The sequence below is a fragment of the Capsella rubella genome, unplaced genomic scaffold (genome assembly GCF_000375325.1).
Source record: "Capsella rubella cultivar Monte Gargano unplaced genomic scaffold, Caprub1_0 scaffold_8, whole genome shotgun sequence".
In the NCBI taxonomy this organism is placed as follows: domain Eukaryota; kingdom Viridiplantae; phylum Streptophyta; class Magnoliopsida; order Brassicales; family Brassicaceae; genus Capsella; species Capsella rubella.
Window position 1 is genome coordinate 11077596 of NW_006238916.1, and position 22159 is coordinate 11099754.

At 37.3% G+C, this 22159-nt stretch overlaps 7 protein-coding genes and 1 non-coding gene across 10 annotated transcripts; 5 read left to right on the forward strand and 3 right to left on the reverse strand.

Annotated features, from left to right (window-relative positions):
• Positions 1-315: 315 nt before the first annotated feature.
• LOC17877005 lies at positions 316-2831 on the reverse strand. Of its 2 annotated transcripts, XM_006280339.2 has the most exons (5): positions 2744-2831; positions 1329-2234; positions 1100-1249; positions 759-1010; positions 316-672 (listed from the first exon to the last, which is right to left on the reverse strand). In XM_006280339.2, the coding sequence occupies exons 2-5, from the start codon at positions 2226-2228 to the stop codon at positions 541-543; spliced, it is 1434 nt and encodes a 477-aa protein (XP_006280401.1). In that variant the 5' UTR covers positions 2229-2234; positions 2744-2831; the 3' UTR covers positions 316-540. The 2 variants fall into 2 exon arrangements, with proteins under 2 accessions (XP_006280401.1, XP_023640284.1); XM_023784516.1 differs by lacking the exon at positions 2744-2831 and having other exon boundaries at positions 1329-2312.
• A 292-nt stretch (positions 2832-3123) lies between these two features.
• On the forward strand, positions 3124-4831 carry LOC17876819 (carbonyl reductase [NADPH] 1). Its single transcript, XM_006280768.2, has 4 exons — positions 3124-3301; positions 3581-3845; positions 3949-4143; positions 4232-4831. The coding sequence occupies exons 1-4, from the start codon at positions 3210-3212 to the stop codon at positions 4628-4630; spliced, it is 951 nt and encodes a 316-aa protein (XP_006280830.1). The 5' UTR covers positions 3124-3209; the 3' UTR covers positions 4631-4831.
• Positions 4832-4916, forward strand: TRNAY-GUA. The gene is given in 2 exon segments: positions 4832-4868; positions 4881-4916. It is a non-coding gene; the product is annotated as a tRNA-Tyr (tRNA).
• A 100-nt stretch (positions 4917-5016) lies between these two features.
• On the reverse strand, positions 5017-7935 carry LOC17877195 (probable beta-1,4-xylosyltransferase IRX10L). The gene is made up of 4 exons (XM_006280481.2): positions 7510-7935; positions 6646-7034; positions 5838-6079; positions 5017-5726 (listed from the first exon to the last, which is right to left on the reverse strand). Exons 1-4 carry the CDS (start codon positions 7613-7615, stop codon positions 5213-5215), a joined length of 1251 nt encoding a protein of 416 aa, XP_006280543.1. The 5' UTR covers positions 7616-7935; the 3' UTR covers positions 5017-5212.
• Positions 7936-10341: 2406 nt separating this feature from the next.
• Positions 10342-13012, forward strand: LOC17876585 (protein LEAFY). Of its 2 annotated transcripts, none has more exons than XM_023789860.1 (3): positions 10342-10801; positions 11301-11707; positions 12599-13012. In XM_023789860.1, exons 1-3 carry the CDS (start codon positions 10342-10344, stop codon positions 13010-13012), a joined length of 1281 nt encoding a protein of 426 aa, XP_023645628.1. The 2 variants fall into 2 exon arrangements, with proteins under 2 accessions (XP_023645628.1, XP_006282313.1); XM_006282251.1 differs by having other exon boundaries at positions 11313-11707.
• Positions 13013-13650: 638 nt separating this feature from the next.
• LOC17875642 lies at positions 13651-16256 on the forward strand. The gene is made up of 5 exons (XM_023785237.1): positions 13651-13889; positions 14252-14359; positions 14440-14514; positions 15042-15668; positions 15755-16256. The coding sequence occupies exons 1-5, from the start codon at positions 13695-13697 to the stop codon at positions 16013-16015; spliced, it is 1266 nt and encodes a 421-aa protein (XP_023641005.1). The 5' UTR covers positions 13651-13694; the 3' UTR covers positions 16016-16256.
• Positions 16257-16433: 177 nt separating this feature from the next.
• On the forward strand, positions 16434-18004 carry LOC111831245 (mitochondrial import inner membrane translocase subunit PAM16 like 1). Its single transcript, XM_023785242.1, has 5 exons — positions 16434-16571; positions 16697-16749; positions 17072-17159; positions 17301-17431; positions 17562-18004. The coding sequence occupies exons 2-5, from the start codon at positions 16747-16749 to the stop codon at positions 17682-17684; spliced, it is 345 nt and encodes a 114-aa protein (XP_023641010.1). The 5' UTR covers positions 16434-16571; positions 16697-16746; the 3' UTR covers positions 17685-18004.
• A 576-nt stretch (positions 18005-18580) lies between these two features.
• LOC17875628 (ethylene-responsive transcription factor ERF114) lies at positions 18581-20094 on the reverse strand. The gene is made up of 2 exons (XM_006279626.2): positions 19667-20094; positions 18581-19271 (listed from the first exon to the last, which is right to left on the reverse strand). Exons 1-2 carry the CDS (start codon positions 19911-19913, stop codon positions 18787-18789), a joined length of 732 nt encoding a protein of 243 aa, XP_006279688.1. The 5' UTR covers positions 19914-20094; the 3' UTR covers positions 18581-18786.
• Positions 20095-22159: the final 2065 nt, after the last annotated feature.

The window sequence follows — 22159 nt, forward strand, 5'->3', positions numbered from 1 at the left end:
CTTGTGAGATATTTCTATTCTGAGAGTGAGATGGTTCTTTATTCAACTACTACGTCCCATCTGTCACAATTTTCACATGACCAAAAAAGTAAAGATCTGTTTGACTATGATGGTTTATTCAACTACTATACGTCCCACATTTATAAACTACGAATCATGTGAAGCTAAAAGAGCCAAATTTACCATTAGCCTCACTGAGCCAAGCTTTGTTAAAACCCAATAAAGCAACTCACAACCCACGGTTTTGTCAAAGATTAAACGAATGGATAATGCTTCTTACACTTTTTGATATGTAGATCATTTGCAACTTTGCAATATCGTGTGAATGTGATGTATTTGACAGTTCAAAGTTCTTACACGTAACTGTTACAGAAATAATATCACATCAGAGGAAGATGGTAACAAAATGATCTTTTATTCTTAATTCTTCGTATACAAAACAAACTTCTCTTTTCCTGTATGAATAAAAGTTACTGACGTATACAAACAAACTTCACTTTCAAGTAAAACATGAAGTCGACATGGTTTTACTCTCTTTTTTCATGTACTAAGAGATTGGTAACCATCTTCCCGGTTCTGTCTCCTGTATATCACGGCGGATATTAGAACCACTACCGCTACCACCACTGTCACAGCCAAAAATGCTAAGAAGCTCACGCTACTCGCAGGTGCCTACAAGGAAGTGACATATCACATATACTGACGTTAGTACTTACTCATATGGCAATATCTTCCAAACAGTACTACCGGGTGGTTACCTGAAAAAGATTAGGCAAGGAGCTCTCTGGTTCAGGCAGCTGCTGAGAAACGACGATGTAAAAGAGTCCCATAACGCCGGTATGACCAACGACATTACTGTAATTAACCTCCAAAGTGAATGTCTCTCCATAGTCCACTTTCACTGGATCGGCAGGATAGCAAGACGACATTCCAACAATGTAACCAGCTTCGTTTCCAGGTTCAACTCCATTGCCATACTTTGGTATCGAAGTACATATTCCTTCACCGTTCTGTTCCACAACACATGAGTGAAGAGTCTCAAATCATTTAAAGAGTTTCAACTTTATGTTTTTGCAGTAGCCTTAACTAAATTAGTTACCTCTCGGTACAGAGCTGCACCTATACCACCCGCGTGTTGGTGAGCTACGCTGTAGACAATATACCCATTAAATGGCATCATTAAGCTCTTTTTCTTGACATCAATGCATCCATCGCCATTGGTTTTGCACGGTTTCACCTCGTATTCCACCTGAAAAAGCACATAGACTAATTATTAGAAAATGAACTCGAAGTGACAGAATTAAGCAGATAGGAATGTTCTTACTGACATGGCAATGATGTTCTTGGCCATCTCCTATTGATCCCTCTGTTTTTTTCCAAGAATCTGTAACATCCAGAATATAAATTTTAGCGGGCAAAACAGTGTTGTCCCAATCAACCCATCTCACGGTGTACTTCAAAAACAGAGTTCTTGTTTTCTCCCCATTGTCAAATCCGCTTTTCACCCGACATTGAGTCTTATCATAGCAGCAGTATAAACCTCCTTTGTAGCCAGGTCCTATAGCTCGACCGTACTCATCAATGGTTACATTATATAGATCACACAGACATTCTATGCATCCTGTCTTGTCTTCCGCACCTCTGGTGTCTATTGCGTGAATGTTGAGAAGCCATTTGAATTCATAACCCTCAGGTCTCTCCTCAGGATTATCGATTTCAACTGCGTAAGGATCAGGAATATACGTCGAGGTTTTGCGGGTTTCTGATCCTGACCCAAAGTAATGTCTGAGTACTGCACCCCTGCACAACCCTCCGTTTTTTACAAGAATAATATCCGAACTAGAACCAAGACTGCTTCGGGGATCTTGCCTTTGAAATCCGTGATTCCTAAACATTTCTTGCTGTGGAAGTTTAGAACCTTTACGCACATAGTAAGGTTCGACAATCCAATGGTGCAGATATGTCTCGTGTAGAGGGACGGGTTTGCCCGCTTCATCAACCACTTGAGCATCGAAACTTTTGAGGCCGATATGCCCTCTTGGGAAATCGATATCAAATAAGTAAGAATTTGAAACTGATCCTGGATTCATCACCAGTTTTGGTGAGAAAAAGATTGCAGATTTTATCTTTTTCTCGGTCCCTAGAGAGCCGAGGCTCGGTGAGAAGGTCAATGCGAGCAGAGAAAGAACAAAGAAGAAGATCAACGATCTCCTGTGGTTACGAGCCATTATCTCCTGTTTCAAGATCATATATGGAGAGGTAAGAAATGTGATATATCTCGTAAAACTCATAACCATGAATAAAGTATACCAAACACTAAACCTAACTTTGTTTGATTTTGATTGGAAAAACTATCACAACCACTTGATTCCTAATTTAACCAGAAGTACATGGTTGCTTATACAAAAAAAATCCAAAATTTCAAAACTTTGCCAAGCAACCGATGACTCAAAAACAGATAAATGAGAAGCTAATATCTCATATCGTAATACTGAAGTAGAATCAAAATTCGAACAAGAAAATTGGAACCTGGTTTCAGATCATTAATAAACAGAGCTATACACTTAATATGACAAAACCCAAAAATTTGAACATGATTACAGGATAAAATATCCCAAAACCAAGAAATTCCATTGAGAAGTCAATCACAGAAGAAAAAAGAAATAAGAAAAAAAATTCAAAACCCAGAATTCAATTGCGAAAACAAAACACAGATGACAGATAAAGAGAGAGATAGGTTTACGTGAAAACGGATTCGGATAAACAGAGAATGACGTTTCCCGCTTGGAATTGAATGGATTGCCCAATGGAGAAGAAGGATTCCAGAGTTATCTATTTATCATGTGAATTACGAATTGTGCCAAGCGCAGAGACGTAAGTACCCGAGTATCTTTATTACCTGACACGTGTACCCAGTGACGTCCTCACTCTCGTCACAAACCCGGTTTCAATTCTCTTACCAAAGAAGATATTATCTTCTTCCGTAACCGGTTTGGGTATGAACCCACTCAATTTAAGATTTTAAAGCATACCAGTTATTATTATAATCGGAACTGGTGGATAAAATAGTTTCACTAAAAGATTTTGGGCTAATATGTGGTATTGATAAAAGTTGAAGGTCCTCATGACGAATTTGATTTCCTGCGGGCACGACTAGGAGGACAAACGGTGCACCCCAACACCAGGGACGAGAGCGAGGGAGTAAGACGATGACGAACAAGGAGAAAGCGCGGGAGAGAAGAGAGAAAAGGATGCAGGAGATCTCTCTCCTTCGAACGATCCCTTACTCTGACCACCACAGGTATGCATACTCTATCCTAATTTCTCCAATTGTTCGGCTGCTTTGTATCCATTTCTAGGTTCTCTTACAGTGGGATTTTTAACTAATGTATTAGGCTTTTAGCTTTGATTTGTCTATTTTTCTTCATTTGGGAATGGAGATTATTGAGCAAATTGAATTAGCATTCTTGGTACTTATAGATTTGGGGTTAATTAAACCAATGTATACTTCTGTCGAAACTGAAAATAAAGAAGTTCATGTCTTTGAAGCACTCTTCTTGATTTTGACTTGTGATTTCAGGTGGTGGTCTTGTGATAATGTAGCTGTGGTGACCGGTTCAAACCGTGGAATTGGACTTGAGATTGCAAGACAGCTTGCAGGTCATGGATTGACGGTTGTTCTTACAGCCAGAAACGTGGATGCTGGCCTTGAAGCAGTTAAATCCTTGAGGGATCAAGGAAAATTTCTCAAGGTTTATTTTCATCAGCTTGATGTCACGGACGCCTCGTCTATTAGAGAGTTTGCTTGCTGGATTAAGCAAGCATTTGGAGGTTTAGATATTCTCGTAAGATCCTTATCGAATTCATCACCGTAGAGAGCAGAGATCGTCTGCTTTATTTTCTTTCCTTGATTGATTGTACGCATTTTTGTGTTACTGTGTATTTCAGGTGAACAATGCTGGTGTCAACTACAATCTCGGCTCAGATAATTCGGTTGAATTTGCCGAGACAGTTATATCTACTAACTATTTTGGAACCAAAAATATGACCAAAGCTATGATACCATTGATGAGACCATTCCCTCATTGCGCTCGTATTGTTAACGTTAGTTCTCGGCTAGGTAGAGTTAACGGCAGACGTAATGTAAGCAACTCTTTCATTGTTAATTCTTACAACTTTTGTTATAGGAAACCTTTGTAAAACTCATGCCATGAAATCGTATGAATTACAGAGACTTGCAAGTCTAGAGTTGAGAGAACAGCTAAGCAATCCGGATTCACTGACCGAGGAACTTATAGACAGAACTGTCTCTGAATTCATCAACCAAGTAAAAGACGGAACTTGGGAATCAGGCGGATGGCCTCAGACATTCACCGACTACTCCATGTCTAAGCTTGCCGTCAATGCTTACACGAGACTTATGGCAAAAGAACTTTCTAGAAGAGGAGAGGAAGAAAAGATTTATGTTAACAGCTTTTGTCCTGGTTGGGTGAAGACTGCTATGACTGGCTACGCCGGGAATATGCCACCTGAAGATGCAGCTGATACCGGAGTTTGGCTTAGCCTGGTTCTTTCTGAAGAGGCGGTGACTGGAAAATTCTTTGCAGAGAGACGTGAGATCAACTTCTGAAGCTGTTGAAAGTTTGCAAATGTTGGAATATTATGTTCGTTTAGTGCCATTGTTTTTTTTAGTCAGATGGTTTTGGGAAACAAATCGCACTTGCCAAGTTTAGTGGTTATGTATGTATGTGTTTATGATATTGGTGTAGTCACAACTCACAACTAAGAACTGTTTTATTAAATCTATTTAGAGACTGGCTGTAATTAATAACCGACCTTAGCTCAGTTGGTAGAGCGGAAGACTGTAGTGTTAGCAGACAATCTTTAGGTCGCTGGTTCGATTCCGGCAGGTCGGATTTTTAAAATTTTTGATTTTTCCAACTAAATTGACCGTTTGACCCTTCGTTCATATCATCAGTTCCCACTTTCACTGGAATGGTTATAAACGGAAGGAGATCAAGAAATTTGTTTTGCTCGTCTCTCTAGTGAGATATCATATCATACTTTCAAATAGGATTCTAGTTTTCATTACAATGATGAAGCTATTTCCCCCTCTATATAACAAAAAAAAGGTTCTGAATCTACAAAATACAGACACAGGAAAAACAAAACCAACCAATAGAATCATTCAATCAAGTTCCAACTCTGGTCCTTACCAAGGTTTCAGATCAGCGACAGGTCCTGCCGTCCAGTTCAACAGCTTCTCACCTGGTCTAAGATACACACTCCTCTCATGAGGCAGCTTACGAGCCAACCCATTCAACACTTGATGAAACGCATCCCCTGGTTGAGCCGGTTGTGGGAACAGCATCGCCTGTTTCATCGACGGGTTTGCCAACAACCTCTGTTTCCTCAGTATAACCTCTGGTGGAATTGATGTAAGTATTGTGTCCAGGTAAGGAACATCCTTCTCATCCACAAACACACCAATATCTTCCCAAGGGATCGCATCTGCAAAAGGTAACACGATGTCATCTGCTATGATCACAGGGATGCAACCAAAAATCACGGCTTCCACCAGTCTTGGACTCCAAGGGGCCCATCCAAGTGGGCATAAGCAGAAGATTGCTCTCTGCATGTCCTCATAATATGTTGTTGGGTGCTCTGTTGAGATGTCAAACAGCGGATTGTCTTTGAAGTTTTCCCATACAGCTGCTCTTGCGCCCCTGTGCCCATATCCACAATCTCAAATCAGTAAAGCAATTTATGAACTGTTTAATGTGAATTCTGAAATTCTTTTAGAACATAGATAAGCATTCTAACAAGAAAATAGTTACCTCGCATAATAGCCACCCTCAGGATCATTTCCCACATCATAAAACAATCCTCTGAAATAAACAAAGATGGATCGAGGAGTTTTCTCAGGAATCAAATGTGACTGCATCTTCTGAGGTGGAGCATACGGAGGAACAGTGATGGAACCCTCTTTCAAGCAAACATGATTCCTTTGACCAAATGTCTGCACTAGTGTAGCCCGTTGAAGCAAGGGTAGTATTCCCCTTCCTATAGCCTTCTCTTCCTGCAACAGTCAGAAACAAACAATATATCACTTATGACAGGTTAGCAATATTCAGGACAAATATTTGTTACCACAACTCAGCATAATTATTTCAGCTGCATCAAAAAGGCTTTGCAAGTTGATTGCCATTATAAGTATGGAGGTATAAAGAAACTGAACACTAGTTATAGACTTCTGGTTCCTAGTATATTCCATGACGAAAAAGGGCACAACTTAACCCGAGGCCTATATGTAGGTATTAAGACCTACTGAACACTAGTTATAGACTTCTGGTTCGTAGTACATCCCATGATGAAACAAGTGCATAACTTAACCCGAGGCTCAGCAAGGATCTTTCAAACACAAACAGAAATGTATCTGAATTCGTAGACATGACTAGGAATTCAGTTAAGATGTTGTATGCAACAGTGATCAATTCACAACTTGCAGAACTGGAAATAATTCAGAGAACAAGTTCAACACCATTCAGGATAGTGTAGAAGCATTGGTGAAGCAAAGTGAAAAGCCTAATTAGAAATTTAGGATAGCAAGTACAAGAGAGATTCGGAGAAAATTATTTTGTTTACTTGATAATGGAAACAGGCTCCAAAGTCATGAGGCACTACAAAGAAGTGGTCAGCTCCTTCTGTCCGATTCCAGTATGGCCAGTTGGAAGCAATGAGCTGAATGGCACTTCTCATCATTCGTGGAGATTTAAAAGGGAGAGGAAGCCCATTAGGAGTGAGATCACAAGTGGTGTACACAGGGACGTAGAACCAATCAGCTTCCTCGGGATTAAGTGTTCGAACAGGGCTGGACAAAAGAAACCGTTGCATATATATCTCAGCAGCAAACATGTGGTTTAGACATCTCGGGTCTTTCTGAAGTATCTTCTTATTGTATTTACTTGGAAGCTCATAAACAAAGACTTTCAGTCTTCCCACAGGATCATCTTCCAACACATCACCAGCACTACCTAAATATCAGGAAAAAAAAAACAGAAAACAGACACACAATTCAATATTCACATGATTCTGCTTGAACATCAAATCACTGAATTCCAGAAACAATGACTAAACTGCATAGATGAGCTATAGAATGTGGAAAATAATGCAAAATCAAAGTAAAAGCTCAAAAACAAGATAATGAATCGGCTAACTGAGGCATGAATCTTGCATTTAATTGGCATCTTAGTTTAACATTTTCCCCCAGATTCAATTAGAATCCAAAGAGCAATGTGTAGAAATGAAAATCAAACATAGGAAACCTCGACCAAAAGATTAAAGCCTAGTCTTCATTTCGATTAGCAAACTAACTGATGACCACAAAAACTCACTAACGGAGAATCCCTAGAAGTCGAAGTAAAGAGCTGAATCCAAGTAAGAACATGAAATCAATTACTGAAATCCATAGATGGAGCTTCTCTGCAGAGATGGGAAGATAGAAATCACCTGAAATTCGCTCAGTTGGTTGACTAGGACTCAGACGGAAAGCAGAAATCGTCGAGAAGGTGAGGTTACAAACAATGAAGATCAAAACCAAGCTCGATAACTTCATTTTCTACCTCTTGCTTCCCTCAGAACCACCTAGGATCTTCAAAATCCGAGATTATCGGAGGCAAACATATAAAGTATATAAAGATCGACGGAGAACAGTTGAAATGTCAGAGATTAAGGTAGTAGTTGCTAAAAACGAGTTCGTCGAGAATGAGACTTCGAAAAATGGAACGAAGATAAAAAAAAATCGCAACCGATTTTGGCTAGATCACGCCCAGAGTTGACAGCAAGAGCACAGCGATTCTCATTTTGAAGATGCGAAGAAACGAGGAAGAAGGGAGAAGAAAGAGAGATTCTCGTCTATGGTGTTCGCGACGTCGTTTTGGGTGGGATCCCAATTTCGCGAAAGAGGGAAGTCGTTGGGGTGAGATGACCCGTCCACGTCAGCTACTTAACTAATATTAACGACGCAATGGACTGGGCGAGATTACTGTAAGCCCATTATTAAAAGGGCCTAAAATGTAATTAAAATTATAAATTTGTTTGGTTTTTAAAATGGTTTTTAGTTTTAGATTTTATGAAAATCAATTTTATTGCCATTCAAGATCTTATAAAATTAAAATTATGAAATCAATTTTATTGCCAATCAAGCAAAGTATAGGAATCCAGATTCTAAGTGTATTTACCAATTTGTTAACAAAATCCAAAATCTAATTTAAATAGTTTTTAAGATTTCTTCTATGTAACTTTTTTTTTTCTTTTTTTTTTTTGTGTAAAAACTAAAAACTAAAAACTTTTGATCAAAAAAAACAACTAAAAACTAAAATCTAAAAGCCACTCAAAATCTTCTCAACATTCATATATAGCCTAAAAGTTTAAAACATTAATATATATAAGTATGATTAGTTATTTAAGTCACTTTAAAAAACTAATATGAAACTGATATTGAGGAAATAGGGATAGTAGTAAACTAGTAATAGGGGGGCTTGAGAACACATTAGATTCAATCTTTTCAGGATTCTAAAACTGCAACAGTTAAATAACAGTGGTGAGAACAGTATCAAAGAGTACACTATTAGTCGCAACTCGCAATGATGAATATGATGATATATATATATATAATACATGTACTTATACGTAGTAGTAATGTTAGAGATTAAAAAAAAAAAAAGGTAAGAGGGGAGAAACTGAGGGAGTGAGACAGTCAAATTGAAAGAACAGACTGAGCAGTTTCTCAGAACTCCGATTTGACCTGTCGTTTCCTCATTGGCTAACTTTCCAACAATAAAGTGTTTATTTTTTATTTTTTATCGGCTAAATTCCAATGTCTAATTCTTCTTTTTTGTTTGACAGCATTCTGCTTTGTGTTCACTGTTTCTTGACCAAGTTACGTAACTAATGTCAAATCCTATCCTCAGTTCCTATTTCCATTAAAGAGGTTCACTGATTGATGATCGGGGTTTTCTCGTTTCTAAATATTTTTTTTGTTGCTTTGATAAATAAAATTAACAAAAGCTGTTAAATGTATCATTTCTTTACAATAAATGAAACCTTTATTTGCGTTATTGGAAAGAAAATAATAATAAATGCTAAGTGTATAAATTCAAAAGGGATATACATATAGGGGTCAGGTGTGTTTCCAGTCTATCTAATCCCATAAACTTTGTATGGGTCTAATCTCTTCTACGTCCCCTTACGTGTTGTCATCTCCCTTATTTGTAATTTCCCCCTATGGCGCTCTAAAACACATACCTAGCTTGTATGTACAAATCTTTATTTTTGTATTAATTCAGAAAATCTGAAAAACTTTTAAATTTTTTATTATTTACAATGCTATATATTAAAATTCTTAGTTAAGAGTCACGAGAGAGTGCTTAATAATATTTCTTATCATACCAAAAATTATTTTGAAACAAACAAAAAAATAACTTTACTATACTACCAAAGCATCTAGATAAACGTACATGGTCTATACTCTCTATATATAACCCTATATGGGTAATATGGATTCCTTCAAGCCAAGAAATCTGAATGATATATTTTTACAGAGGAAGTGTGTGGTACCATGTCAATACATATATACAAATGTTATTGTGTTAATTAATATACGTAATACGAGTTTAAATTTACGTCTTTCTATATAACTTACCAGTTTTAGTTCATATTATATAAGATGCAATTAGTTATAAGGTGGAAACTATATGTACTGTACAAACATTCCTTTTGTTTGGAAAAAAGAAGTAGGTTGGCCATGCACTTGAATTTAACCAAATAGTGGAATGGGTTCGGTTTTGGTCTAGCTCTCATCAGGATACAAACTGCATAGAGTCAAGGAACCAAAAACAAAAAGAAACAAAGATGCGGATCATGAGGAAATTTAAAACAAAATAAAGAGTTTATGAACAAAAGACAATAACAGAGAGGATCATCACAGTAGAAACCCTAATCATTTTACATTCTTACGTGTCAAATTACGAATGGTCATAATCAGAGTAGAGAAGAAGAATGTCGATGAAAAGAAAAAGTTTGACTTGTTAAGTCCCAACTGTCAATATCCCAGCAAGACACATATCTCTTCTTTACATCACATTACACTCTCTACACATTAATGCTTTATTGCAAAAACAGCGATATAAAAAAAGAATATACAAAAACCTAGTATTTATTTTTTAGATTCTTTACTGTTGTATATATAGAAGTTGCTCGACTGGTCATTTTTACAATAAAGCAATCAGCTCTAAAGAGTAAAGAAAGCGAAAAAGAGAGAGAGAGAGAAAGAAAGAGACTATGGATCCTGAAGGTTTCACGAGTGGCTTATTCCGATGGAACCCAATGAGAGCAATGGTTCAAGCACCACCTCCGGTTCCTCCTTCGCCGCAGCAGCAACAGCCAGTAACACCTCAGACGGCGGCTTTCGGGATGCGACTTGGTGGTTTAGAGGGACTCTTTGGTGCTTACGGTATCCGTTTCTACACGGCGGCGAAGATAGCGGAGTTGGGTTTTACGGCCAGCACGCTCGTTGGTATGAAGGACGAGGAGCTTGAGGAGATGATGAACAGTCTCTCTCACATCTTTAGGTGGGAGCTTCTCGTTGGTGAACGGTACGGTATCAAAGCTGCCGTAAGAGCTGAACGGAGACGATTGCAAGAAGAGGAGGAGGAGGAATCTTCTAGACGCCGTCATTTGCTGCTCTCTGCCGCTGGTGATTCCGGTACTCATCACGCTCTTGATGCCCTCTCCCAAGAAGGTACAATAATATTGAATACATGTAAATAATATCGCACGTTTTGTATATATTATACTGCTATAGTCTCCACATTTAGTTATGTTCAAATATATACATATGTATGTATAGATATGTTCACGTGACTAATAGAAATCAATTAGTTATGAATCTTCCCAAGAACACATCATCAAACATATTTATGTATGATAGTTCTGAACTTGTGATCAACATATTTATTTTTAAGATTAAGCTTCTGTTACAAAATATATACCGATTGATATTGTTTTTGAGCCTCTTGAGTAGTTACTTCAAATTCTATATATAAAAAAATGCATGATATCACTATATTTTAGAGCTAGTGTGTATAAAGTAATAGAGTATGCAGTTGTAATCTGGATTTAGTAAATTGGACCTAGTGAAAGAAGTACGAGGATTAGTATTATGTATAGTAATGCAATGAGTATACACATAAACTTTAACGAAAAAAATATTATTATTGTGACAAAATTTATATACGTAGATGACTGGACAGGGTTATCAGAAGAACCGGTGCAGCAGCAAGACCAGACAGATGCGGCGGGAAATAACGGCGGAGGAGGGAGTGGGTATTGGGAAGCAGGTCAAGCAAAGATGAAGAAGCAACAGCAAAGGAGGAGAAAGAAACCGATGGTGGCGTCAGTGGAAACCGACGACGACGGCAATGAAGGCGAGGATGATGACGGGATGGATAACGGTAACGGAGGTGGTGGTGGGATGGGGACGGAGAGACAGAGGGAGCATCCGTTTATCGTAACGGAGCCAGGGGAAGTGGCACGTGGCAAAAAGAACGGTTTGGATTATCTGTTCCATTTGTACGAACAATGCCGTGAGTTCCTTCTTCAGGTTCAGACGATAGCTAAAGACCGTGGCGAGAAATGCCCCACCAAGGTATCTTTCGATTTTATCTTCCATCATCTGATCCTGACCGTTCATTTTACTTATAAATATCGTCTTCTTGAAAAGAAAAAGAACAAATAAAATTGGTGTCGGAATTAATGGGGTATGGTAGGGAAACTATAGCTATAATCATGGACAGCTGTTCTAAAAGCAAGTTTGACAAGTCACGAGTTCAGGATTGTTTTTTTTTTTTTTGCTATGTCTGGCAAAGACTTATTATAGGTTCTGATATTTTGTTTTTCTCTTTTTCATTTCTCTCATCATGTGTTCGGAATAAATATTAGTTAGATTTGCAATTTAAATTTTTGACAGTAAACCGTACGAAGACGTGTCGAGTTGGGGAAAGGACACTGTTGTTTTCTTTTTTGTTTTTGGCTAAAACGACATGAGATTGTTAGATACGATATCCTCATTCGTTACATTCAATTTCTGCATGCATCCACATTCATATAGATTACTTATTAGACTATTTTTTTTGACAATTTATAGGGATATTTGTGTGTATATATATAAATGTAGAAGCATCAGGCTATTACTCAGCGGATAATAAAGGGTCTTCTTTCCTCTAGCGACGATAGTACAGAATCCATGAGCTCTGTGCCATTGCTTGTTCAGACGCACGTTATTAAAATCTGAGGTTTACAGATCATAACCAAAAAATACAAAAAGCAAACAAAAAGTATTCTAATTTAATTGTTTTCTTTCTAAATTTGTTGGTTTCAGTATATTGATTTATCAGTTTTGTGTTTGTTGGGGTGTAGTTACTTGTCTAGTCTAACAAGTGGTTATATCATTTTACAACTAGAGTTAATTATTTAATTTAGTTTGTTACTAATAAAATTAGTAATAACTCTTTTATTTTGTGGTCAACGTGTAAAATAGGTGACGAACCAAGTGTTTAGGTACGCGAAGAAATCTGGGGCGAGTTACATAAACAAGCCCAAAATGCGACACTACGTCCACTGTTACGCTCTCCACTGTCTAGACGAAGACGCTTCGAACGCTCTTCGAAGGTCTTTCAAAGAACGCGGTGAGAACGTTGGCTCGTGGCGTCAGGCTTGTTACAAGCCACTTGTGAACATCGCTTGTCGTCATGGCTGGGATATTGACGCCGTCTTTAACGCTCACCCTCGCCTCTCTATTTGGTATGTCCCCACTAAGCTACGTCAGCTTTGCCATTTGGAGCGGAACAATGCGGTTGCTGCGGCTGCCGCTTTGGTTGGCGGCGGTATTAGCTGTACTGGTTCGTCGACGTCTGGACGCGGTGGGTGCGGCGGCGACGAGTTGCGTTTCTAGTTTGGTTCGTGTTGTCGCCGTTTACTTATTAAAATTCCTAATTAATTATTAGTCTTTAATTTTGTCCTTTTGGCTAATTTTTTGGTCTTCTTTTTTTTTTTTTTGTCAACTCTTTTGTTTTTGCTGATTTGTTATACGCGCAGATTTCTCATCGCGTTAACCGTTGTTTAACCAAATTTGTCAAATTCGAGTTTAGTTCCATATGTACAAGTTCTATTATAATATAGGATCATTTATATGAGAGCATACTTGGGAGACTTTAATTACGTACCATAGATAGATAAGATAATGCCGACAAAAAAAAAAAAGATAGATAAGATAATAACTATGAACACGTTTAATGAGGTAAAATGACTATATACATTTTTACCAAACATTCCACAGAAATGTTATTTCTCTAAATTTTTGTTTACTGTAAAAAGATATTTAATAAAATAGCATTTTATTATAAATAAAAGTATCATTCATTTAAATTAGTTGTTTGCAAATAAACTAATTTTTGGTTATCTTCTTCGATTCGTATTAATAAATAATGGGCCAAGCCGTTTCATGTTATACTATGGGCCGGGGATATATAAACGGGCGTGCAAGAGATTGTAAACGACGAAAGCACAAAGAGAACTGAGTAAACGACTGTTTGAAATTCGAATCCTTTCTCTTCCATTTGTGATATCCTCCTACAATGGAGTTCCCGCCAAGATCCTTTTATCCACGGAGGTTCCAGGCCCCTCCGGCGAAATACACGACGGGGGAAAGTGCTGCAGCAGCTTCGGCGCCAGATCTCCGGGATAAACTCGCGACGCTGGTCGATCGCAACAAAAAGGTGAAAATGGCGTACAATCAACTCCAATCGCAGATCGCGTTCGGCCTTGTCGAAGTAAAGTCACATCCTCTTCTCTAGTGTGCTAGATTTGATTTCTGAGTAGGGCTCGCTTAGATCGATTCTGAGTGTTACAACGGATTTGAGATAGGTTATCGATCGTATTCTCTGGTGTTGGTAGATTCGTAGTACGATTCAAAGCTTGATTTGAACGATTCTGAGAGTTGCAACGTCTTTGAGAGAGGTACTCGGATTCAATTATTTGGTAGATTCAAGCTTGATTTGAACGATTCTGGGTGTTGCAGCGAATGTGAGAGTGGTTATTGTATTCTATAGTTTGATAGATTCGTCGATTCAAGCTTGATTTGAACGATTACAAGTGTTTCAACGAATTTGAGATAGATTTGCGTACTTTAAAGGCAGGGGAAGTTTTCGAGTCTTTGGCGATCCCTTTGATGAAGCTGGTTGGACTGAAAACGTCGGAGATGGAGGATGAAGGGAGACTCTCCACCTTTATTTTTAATACTGTGAGTTGTATTCAATCATCATCTTGTAGGATCATGCACATATTGCATAAATTTTCATATCATTACTTTAATTTAACCAGGAAAGATGTCATATGCATACTGCCCAAAATGGATTCCGTTCTGGTGATATGAACAATCAAATTCGCACTTCAAAGGTAGTACACATCGTGATTCTTATAATATCTGTATGCCTTGTTCTGATATAGATTACATGTGAACCGTTTAATATGATTCTGAAATCTGCAATCTGTTTTGTCAAGTATCATTCTGATGATTCTGTAAGCCTGTAATTGCTATTAGATGGAATGCCAATTAAGTAATATAAGTCTGAAATTGTAATGTGGCAAGTACATTTTCACTTTGTTGATTGTTTATTTAACTGCTCTAGATTGAATGCGAACCAATCAATATGCTTTTGAAGACTGTATTGTGTCTAGTTGAGTTCCATCCTGGTTGTTCCTTATACACGTATGCCTAGTTCTGCTGTGGAGAGAACCAATCAATATGATTATGAAATTGCTATGTGTCTATTCAAGTTTCATTTTGGTGAGTCCTTGTAATTGTTTGCCTATTTCTGTCATAGATTGAATGTAAAGCAATTGTTAGAATTGCGTAGATACCAGCTTCTCTAATCCAAGTGGATTTGTTCCTCAGAAGTTCACATGTGGTATTCTTTCTGTAGGAAGAAAGCTATGCTGCGAAAGCCGAATCAGCGGGAAAAGAGATCCTGCACAAACATAAGGGGCAGCTGAGGGAGTTAATCCATATGCTTAGGCACATTGAAACACAAGTGAACTCCCATCGGGAAGAGATTCTGCAGATGGTTGACGATCGCAGAACCTTCTTCCAACAATTCATCCAGAAATCTCTGCTTTACCTAAACTCGGTTCACAGCAAAAATCATGACACTTTCCCAGTCACAGTGAAGCTCCTTCACGTCCTATTTAATAACATCAATGAGGTGCTTGGTTCAGTAGATAGTGGTGTCAATGATCTTATGCAGGCTTTAGCAAAGAATATGTGTCACCCGATGACCAAGTACGTAGGCAACTTGGCAGCTGAAATAAAGCTTGGCCCTTGTGTGCAACTGATGAATGTAGTGAATGAAATGGAGAGAGCAAGCGCAGACACAAAGAGAGAGCTACAAGATGCTAGAGAAAGGATTAGACTTGCAGAAGAGACAAAGATAGATGCTTTATTAAAGCTAAAAAAAGCTGAAGATCATGTTCAGAGAATGACAACATCTGCCAAATTTCTTCTACCCGCCAGTCAGAAGAAGAAACAAGCTGAACATTCTATCACCGGCAAGGTAAAATTTCGAAAATGAGTTTTGTTTGTGGAAAACTCAAATGATTAACAACTCTAAAAGGCTTTTTCATCCTTTTGTCTATCTAGCGAAATGGCACAGAGGGAAGCCGAGAACACGAAGAGAAACTACTCTGGGAAATACTGAGCAAAAGGAGAAAGCAACAAGAACCAGAAAGTCCAATGGGACCTAATGAGCTCATCAGACAAGCAGACACAAAACAGAAGCCATTGGTGTATAATCGCCGAAGGACGAAGAGCCAAACAAGATTAAGTTCTCAAACAGCGCGTCCTGATGCTTTGATCCCACTTGGATTGTCACCTTCTGCTAGAACAGTAACCTGGAGGTAAGTAAAGCAAGCACTAGTTTGACGCATTGCATCAGAATCTATCCACAATATGCTCTGAAAAAACAATGAGATCCGATAGCTTCTTTATTACTTAAAAACCTTTAAAGTTTAAACCACTCTCATGTCATGTCATTAGTTACACTCTGATGAGCTTTAGGATTTCTCGAGAAGATCAAGTTGTTGATTAACTAATGACCCTCGCTAAATAGCTAATCCTGGTGACTGTAACCGTGATGTGAATTTTGCAGTGACCAAATATGTATCAAAGCTTTTAAACTTCAAATCAGAAAAGCTTGGGACAAATACGAATTTCTTGGGATTGTGCACCCCAATATCCCACGTTTTAAAATTAGTGGGCCTAAGTTCAACATGTAGGCCCAATTACCTTCCGACGTCGGTTAGGGTTCGTATCGATGATATCACCTGAAACCCCGAGTTTCTCCCTCCGCCTCCGTCAACAGAACGCAGAACTAAGTAATTCACCGTGGTGGTCACATACCTAGATTCCTCGATTCAGATACGAACAAAATAACATCATAGTGTCTCTTGTTCTCCGGGTAAGGTTCTCAAGTAGATTATCTTCATACACTTGCGACTATGTCTCTGTTTCGAAATCTACGTTGTGTTTTTTTTTTCTTCCAATTCTGATAGTAGAATTCTTATACCATACTTACATTCTCAGGTATTACATCTGTCGAAGTCACCAATCATCGGTCTGTTTAATCTCTAACGATGGTATGTGTAATTTCCCTACCAAATGTTTCTCTAGTTTCAAAGTCCACATTCTTTTTTTCCTCATTAGAGCCGGTTTTATTGAAATCAATATCAAGTTAAAAGTGAAATCAGCACGAAAATTTTCAGAATTGTGGCATCTCTGTGACCTTGATTATTTGTGGAGATCTTGTTGATCTGTTGTTTTTGTTTGAATATTTGTTTCATAGGGAATTTTTCTGTGTGTCAATAGTTTCTTAAATTTGTGTGGAGTTTGCAAGAGACTATGCTCTGTGACTGATGACATTAATTGACATCGCTTATTCGCTTGAATACTTGTGTGCAGGCTGCAAGAGTTTTGGCGAGTATGATTGTGATGGGCTCTGGAATCGTAGCCAGGGCTTGTGCTCAGGCATATCGTCAGGCGCTTGCAAGTATGTCTTTTCATTACAGTGTTCTTCTGCTCTGCCTTTCTTTTGTTTCTGGACAAGAATGCAATTATCAGAGATTTCGTTTTTGTATGTGTGATATATCTTTGTAAAATTGTTGATAAACACTGTTTGGAATGGTGACAGATGCATCCAAATCCGGGGTTGCGCATGAAGCAGCTCAAAGTTTGAAGAGAGGGAGCAAAGGGTTAAGTGAACTAGAAGCTAGAGAGATTCTTGGTGTAACCGAGAAATCATCTTGGGACGAAGTTCTTAAGGTTTGTCTTTAAGCTTTCACCCCGGGCTAGTGGAATCTCGAATAGGGGCTTATAATTTCTTCTACTGCTAATTGAAAAAAAAAAAAAACTGTTTCTTATTAAGATGGTATGTTATGTTTTTTCTTTGTAGAAATACGACACATTGTTCGAACGCAATGCACAGAACGGAAGCTTCTATCTCCAATCAAAGGTCCATAGAGCAAAGGAATGCTTAGAGACTGCATACCAGAAGACTACTACAACAAGTGCATGAAGAAAATAAATTACAACTTTTGAAGCAAATCAGTAATATAAATCTTTTGATACAAGTTTTAGTTAGTTTTAGGTCGACAAGTTTGAAATCTAGTGAGAGAAGACGGTGGAGAAAGCCGCCAAGTTTGAAATGAGAGGAGGTCGGTTTGGCCGGAGTGCGGACAGTTACCGACTCACCGGCTGTTGTTAAGTTGACTTTACTGTTCTTTTGTATTTATTTACTCGTTGAATTTTAGTCTGTCTAGTTGAATCATCTGAAATTGAAAAAATCTAATCAGTTGAACAATAAAAAAGGAAATATCTGTTTATTTTAATGTCAAATATATTGACTAACCACATTACACGTTCATTTATTTTGAAGTATACACAGTCCGGTGGATGGATAATCCTATATAATTTTGGTCAACTGTTTCAAAATTACACTGTCGAATACTTTATTAGTTGTTTGATAGTCAACTAAACGGATGGAGTTGCACTAGCTACTAAAACGAAACCAAAGTGGTCCAACACAAGACTTCGAAGTCCAAGTCCAAGACTCCAAGTGGCTTTGTGCGGCTGCGGCGGTGTTTACTACCAATTACACCACCGAATCCAAATATCCAAGTGAGGACGCTATTTTTTTATAATTTGAAGTTCGGATGTTTTTTACAAGTGCACACAAGTCGGCCGCCGAATATTATATGCTTCACACTTTAAAACTACAATTACTGATTTAGAAAAACTCATAAAGTCAACTACATATTTGAAGTCTTTGATGTGGAATTGATATTTGATGCGTATTAGCACTGAGTTGAAGTTTGGTCAAACATTAACGGAACATATACAATACTATAGTGCCTCATGTAATATGCATTTTATCTTGCGTTGAGGGTCGGTGAGATTATATGTGTTTACTTATGACCAGAAATCTAGCATCTTTAATTAAATCAAGTGAAAAAACCAAATCTGATACATACGCTCAAGAAAAAATCTTAAAGGGAGGACAAAAATAAGACTCAAAAACGGTGAAGAAACATATATCTTCACCTTAAATTTTATGAGAGACATGCATATCATCATACTTCATCACAATTACTACTTCAAAATCTCGTAATTCATATATCTCAAAAACCTGATCGAGGAGAGGAAGAAGAATCACCGAAGTGCCAAAACCTGGCATAATCTTGCTCTTCTTGTTGCCTAGAAGAGCCACCAGAAGAGGAAGAAGTTGTAGCTGCAGTAGTAGTACTATGATCATGTGACACTGAGTTACCATATCCACCCCCCGAATTAAAACTTAGCATATCGTTACTACTCCCATCTTGGTAATATTGGCTGTATGGTATATTCTGCGGTTGGATTTGTGGAAGCTGATTGGAGGAGTAATAAGTAGAGTTGCGTCCGAGCTGAACCCTCTCCGGGAAATTGAGTTTGGCTTTGCTTCCTTTGAACTTTAGAGCTGCTTCATCATATGCTAATGCCGCCGACTCAGCGGTCTCAAATGTCCCGAGCCACACACGTGCCGCCTTTTGAGGATCTCTTATTTCGGCTGCCCACTTTCCCCATGGCCTTTGCCTTACCCCTCTATAATGTCTTCTCCTCAAGTTTCCTTAGTTGAAAGTCACAGTAAAATTTAAAATCATCAAATCTCTTTGTCATGGTCTATATATGCATAGTGCATGTAATTAAACATTTTATATATTTCATGTATCTATATGTATAGCATTACATATATTGGTGCTAATTAACTAATTTAAACCATATACTACCAACAAATCTTCATGTGACAACTTAAAACACACAATTTGGTAGTTACAGAACCGTTGTTGGTGAAGGACTATATTGAAAAGCATAGTTTAAGTTATAACTGTCTATTAAGTGTGAGTTCCACTTACTGATATGAGATTTGCACAAAATTTCCAAACACTTTAACATAGTTTCAAGAAAAATGAAAAAAAAAACGCAATAACATAGACATGAGCATGTATATGTATATATGTATACCTTCATCTTGATGAGTAGGAGCAACTTGTTGAATAGGATCTTGTGGGTTATACACAGAAGGATGGTTATCAATAGAGCCCATGTTATCGTGAGAATTGCTTTGTTGGTTTCCGATTACTTGAGTCAAGGCCGAGACCATAACACGCATGTCGTGTTGAGATCTGGCCGAGAAGACAGGGAATAAGTTCTCATTTTCCTCGATTTCTTCTTTGTCCTCTGATTCATTGGAAGGCCAGTTCCCATACATTCGAGGATCCACTTAACTTTTGCTAAAATGTCTCTTTAGAAAGTTACGACCTTTTCTCTCTAGAAAATATCAAATCCGATATAGGATTCAGAGTTTAGGGTTGTTCGGTGTTTTCTTTATGATATCTTTCAACATCAAGAACAATAGTAAGAAGACGATAAGGAGAAGAAATTAGATTGAAGTAAATGAAGAAAGAGAGAGAGAGAGCGAGAGAGTAAAGTTTTTTAGGGGTTTGCAGTTTGCAGATGCTTTTATAGATGAAGTCTTTTCTACGTGTGAACATATGACCTAATAATTCTATACGTTTTAAGTTTGTTTTTTTGTTTTATTCCTTTTCATATTTTCGTCTTTAACAATTAGTTTAGTTTTATATATGTGCATGCTTTGTTATCGTATTTTTTTTAAAATATGTTTGTACGATCAGTACGGAGAGTAAAATGAAGACATATAAAACATATTGAGAATGTTTGTTAAACTTTTCTTAATGAGGAAAGTGCATGTGTATTTAAATATCAAAAGGGAGGAGGATATTTTGTAAAAGATTATACTATAAGATTAGAATACTACTACACGAGATGGAAAAAAACTAAGCATGCAAAAGTGAAAAGAATAAAATAAAGAAGATATGAAACTGCGCATGCATGTTCGTGTTTTGTTTAATCATTCTTTGTTTTTATTGTTTGTGTGTGTGTGTGTGAAAGGTTTTAACAGATTCATGGAACCCGTAGGAAAAAGAGATAGACTATACAATAGTATATATTTTTGTGTTTTTGAATAATAATTTTAAATGTTAGAAAAGCATAGCTATATTGTGTTCTTAGTTGTAAATTGTAATGTAAACGGACACTTTATTATTTAGTTTTCGTCAAAATTCGACATTCTCTCTAAAAAGATATCATATACAATTTAGTAATGTAAATTACCGACACCCTTTTGTGATTTAAAAAATAATGGAAATATGAGTTTGCGTACGTGAGAGGTGAATCTAATTTTTAATGACTGGTTGACTAAAAGAATTGCAACACAAGAGACGTTGTAACACCTCTAAATCCAAGAAACGTGTACACACTCTCAAACTCAAAGCTAAGGGATAATATTTTTTGAAGTCTTTTGATCTTTTCCCCAATTGTTAACTAGGTTGCATGGAAACGGAAACGCATACGCGGAAACGAAACGTTTCGGAAACGGGAAACGACAATTTTTGAAAATTAAAGAATGGAAACGTTTTGGAAACGTATGTATATATAATTTTATATATATATACTAAAATTCTAAATATAAAATTCATATTAAAAAAAAAAATTTGAAAACATAAATACTAAATAGTTAAACAAAACTCTAAAAGATAATACTAAAACGCTCAAATTCAAATGTTTGGACCAGCATCACCGTTATCATTTTTATCAAATAAAACAGCCTCTAAATCAGGTTCGTCTAGAGAAAGATCTTCAGACTCAAGTCTCCCAAGATTAAACTCATTTAGTGAATCAAGTTGATCACCTCCAACATCCCACATATGATTAGGACCATAATTTATATTTATAGAAATTATATATCTTTTTCTATTAGAGAATAGAGATAGATACAATCTTTTTTTTTAATCACAATATATATCGTATATTTTATATTTTTTTAATCTAAAAACGGAAACGAAAGTTTCCAAAACGGAAACGAGAGTTTCCATCGAGTTTCCAAATGGAAATTTTTAGGAATCGTGTTTCCATGGGTAGTTTCCGAGTTTCCGAGAGTTTCTGTTTCTGAAACGTTTCGGAAACGGGAAACGCACTTTGAAAAGAGTTTCCATGTAACGTAGATTGTTAAACCTCTAGCTGCTCGAAGTCTCCATCTTATATACATACTCTTATATATAAAAGCACGACAAGGCATCGTAGTTAAAGATGTAGTCGACACTCATGAGTATGGAAAACTATATACTGTATATGGGAAGGGGAAGCACATTAATTATTGTCGTATGATATATCGATGAAATCGATTACAATTTTACATGGTTATATAGTGTAATATTTTTGTAGACATTATATAATTGCTCCTTGGTCGTGCATGCTAAGGGTTGTGTACACGTTTCTACTTTCGAAAGGAGATGCTTATTTTTACTCTATGGAGAACTTGCCTATCTAAACATTATTGGCTTGCATGTATGTAAGTAAAAAAAGTTTGATTTTTGAATAAAGTCTTGACCCAAAAAGTCAAGCGAAGAGATAACTAAGTTGACAGGTAGAGAGAAC

What these genes read in the sequence shown, in the direction of transcription:
- LOC17875642 (XM_023785237.1), top strand. Translation starts at nt 13,695, where the DNA reads ATGGAGTTCCCGCCAAGATCCTTTTATCCACGGAGGTTCCAGGCCCCT. An exon ending in CCACCTTTATTTTTAATACT is followed by an intron (nt 14,360 to 14,439) that starts GTGAGTTGTATT and finishes TAATTTAACCAG; the next exon opens with GAAAGATGTCATATGCATAC. An exon ending in AACATTCTATCACCGGCAAG is followed by an intron (nt 15,669 to 15,754) that starts GTAAAATTTCGA and finishes TTGTCTATCTAG; the next exon opens with CGAAATGGCACAGAGGGAAG.
- LOC17877195 (XM_006280481.2), bottom strand. Translation starts at nt 7,615, where the DNA reads ATGAAGTTATCGAGCTTGGTTTTGATCTTCATTGTTTGTAACCTCACC. An exon ending in GAGCCTGTTTCCATTATCAA is followed by an intron (nt 6,080 to 6,645) that starts GTAAACAAAATA and finishes TGACTGTTGCAG; the next exon opens with GAAGAGAAGGCTATAGGAAG. An exon ending in GAGGGTGGCTATTATGCGAG is followed by an intron (nt 5,727 to 5,837) that starts GTAACTATTTTC and finishes ATATGGGCACAG; the next exon opens with GGGCGCAAGAGCAGCTGTAT.
- LOC111831245 (XM_023785242.1), top strand. An exon ending in ATATCGTCAGGCGCTTGCAA is followed by an intron (nt 17,160 to 17,300) that starts GTATGTCTTTTC and finishes GAATGGTGACAG; the next exon opens with ATGCATCCAAATCCGGGGTT. An exon ending in CTTGGGACGAAGTTCTTAAG is followed by an intron (nt 17,432 to 17,561) that starts GTTTGTCTTTAA and finishes TTTTCTTTGTAG; the next exon opens with AAATACGACACATTGTTCGA.
- LOC17876819 (XM_006280768.2), top strand. Translation starts at nt 3,210, where the DNA reads ATGACGAACAAGGAGAAAGCGCGGGAGAGAAGAGAGAAAAGGATGCAG. An exon ending in CCTTACTCTGACCACCACAG is followed by an intron (nt 3,302 to 3,580) that starts GTATGCATACTC and finishes TTGTGATTTCAG; the next exon opens with GTGGTGGTCTTGTGATAATG. An exon ending in TTGGAGGTTTAGATATTCTC is followed by an intron (nt 3,846 to 3,948) that starts GTAAGATCCTTA and finishes TGTGTATTTCAG; the next exon opens with GTGAACAATGCTGGTGTCAA.
- LOC17876585 (XM_023789860.1), top strand. Translation starts at nt 10,342, where the DNA reads ATGGATCCTGAAGGTTTCACGAGTGGCTTATTCCGATGGAACCCAATG. An exon ending in TGATGCCCTCTCCCAAGAAG is followed by an intron (nt 10,802 to 11,300) that starts GTACAATAATAT and finishes TTATATACGTAG; the next exon opens with ATGACTGGACAGGGTTATCA. An exon ending in GCGAGAAATGCCCCACCAAG is followed by an intron (nt 11,708 to 12,598) that starts GTATCTTTCGAT and finishes CGTGTAAAATAG; the next exon opens with GTGACGAACCAAGTGTTTAG.
- LOC17875628 (XM_006279626.2), bottom strand. Translation starts at nt 19,913, where the DNA reads ATGTATGGGAACTGGCCTTCCAATGAATCAGAGGACAAAGAAGAAATC. An exon ending in TCCTACTCATCAAGATGAAG is followed by an intron (nt 19,272 to 19,666) that starts GTATACATATAT and finishes CTTTCAACTAAG; the next exon opens with GAAACTTGAGGAGAAGACAT.
- LOC17877005 (XM_023784516.1), bottom strand. Translation starts at nt 2,297, where the DNA reads ATGGTTATGAGTTTTACGAGATATATCACATTTCTTACCTCTCCATAT. An exon ending in GTGCAGCTCTGTACCGAGAG is followed by an intron (nt 1,011 to 1,099) that starts GTAACTAATTTA and finishes GTTGTGGAACAG; the next exon opens with AACGGTGAAGGAATATGTAC. An exon ending in CCTTGCCTAATCTTTTTCAG is followed by an intron (nt 673 to 758) that starts GTAACCACCCGG and finishes ACTTCCTTGTAG; the next exon opens with GCACCTGCGAGTAGCGTGAG.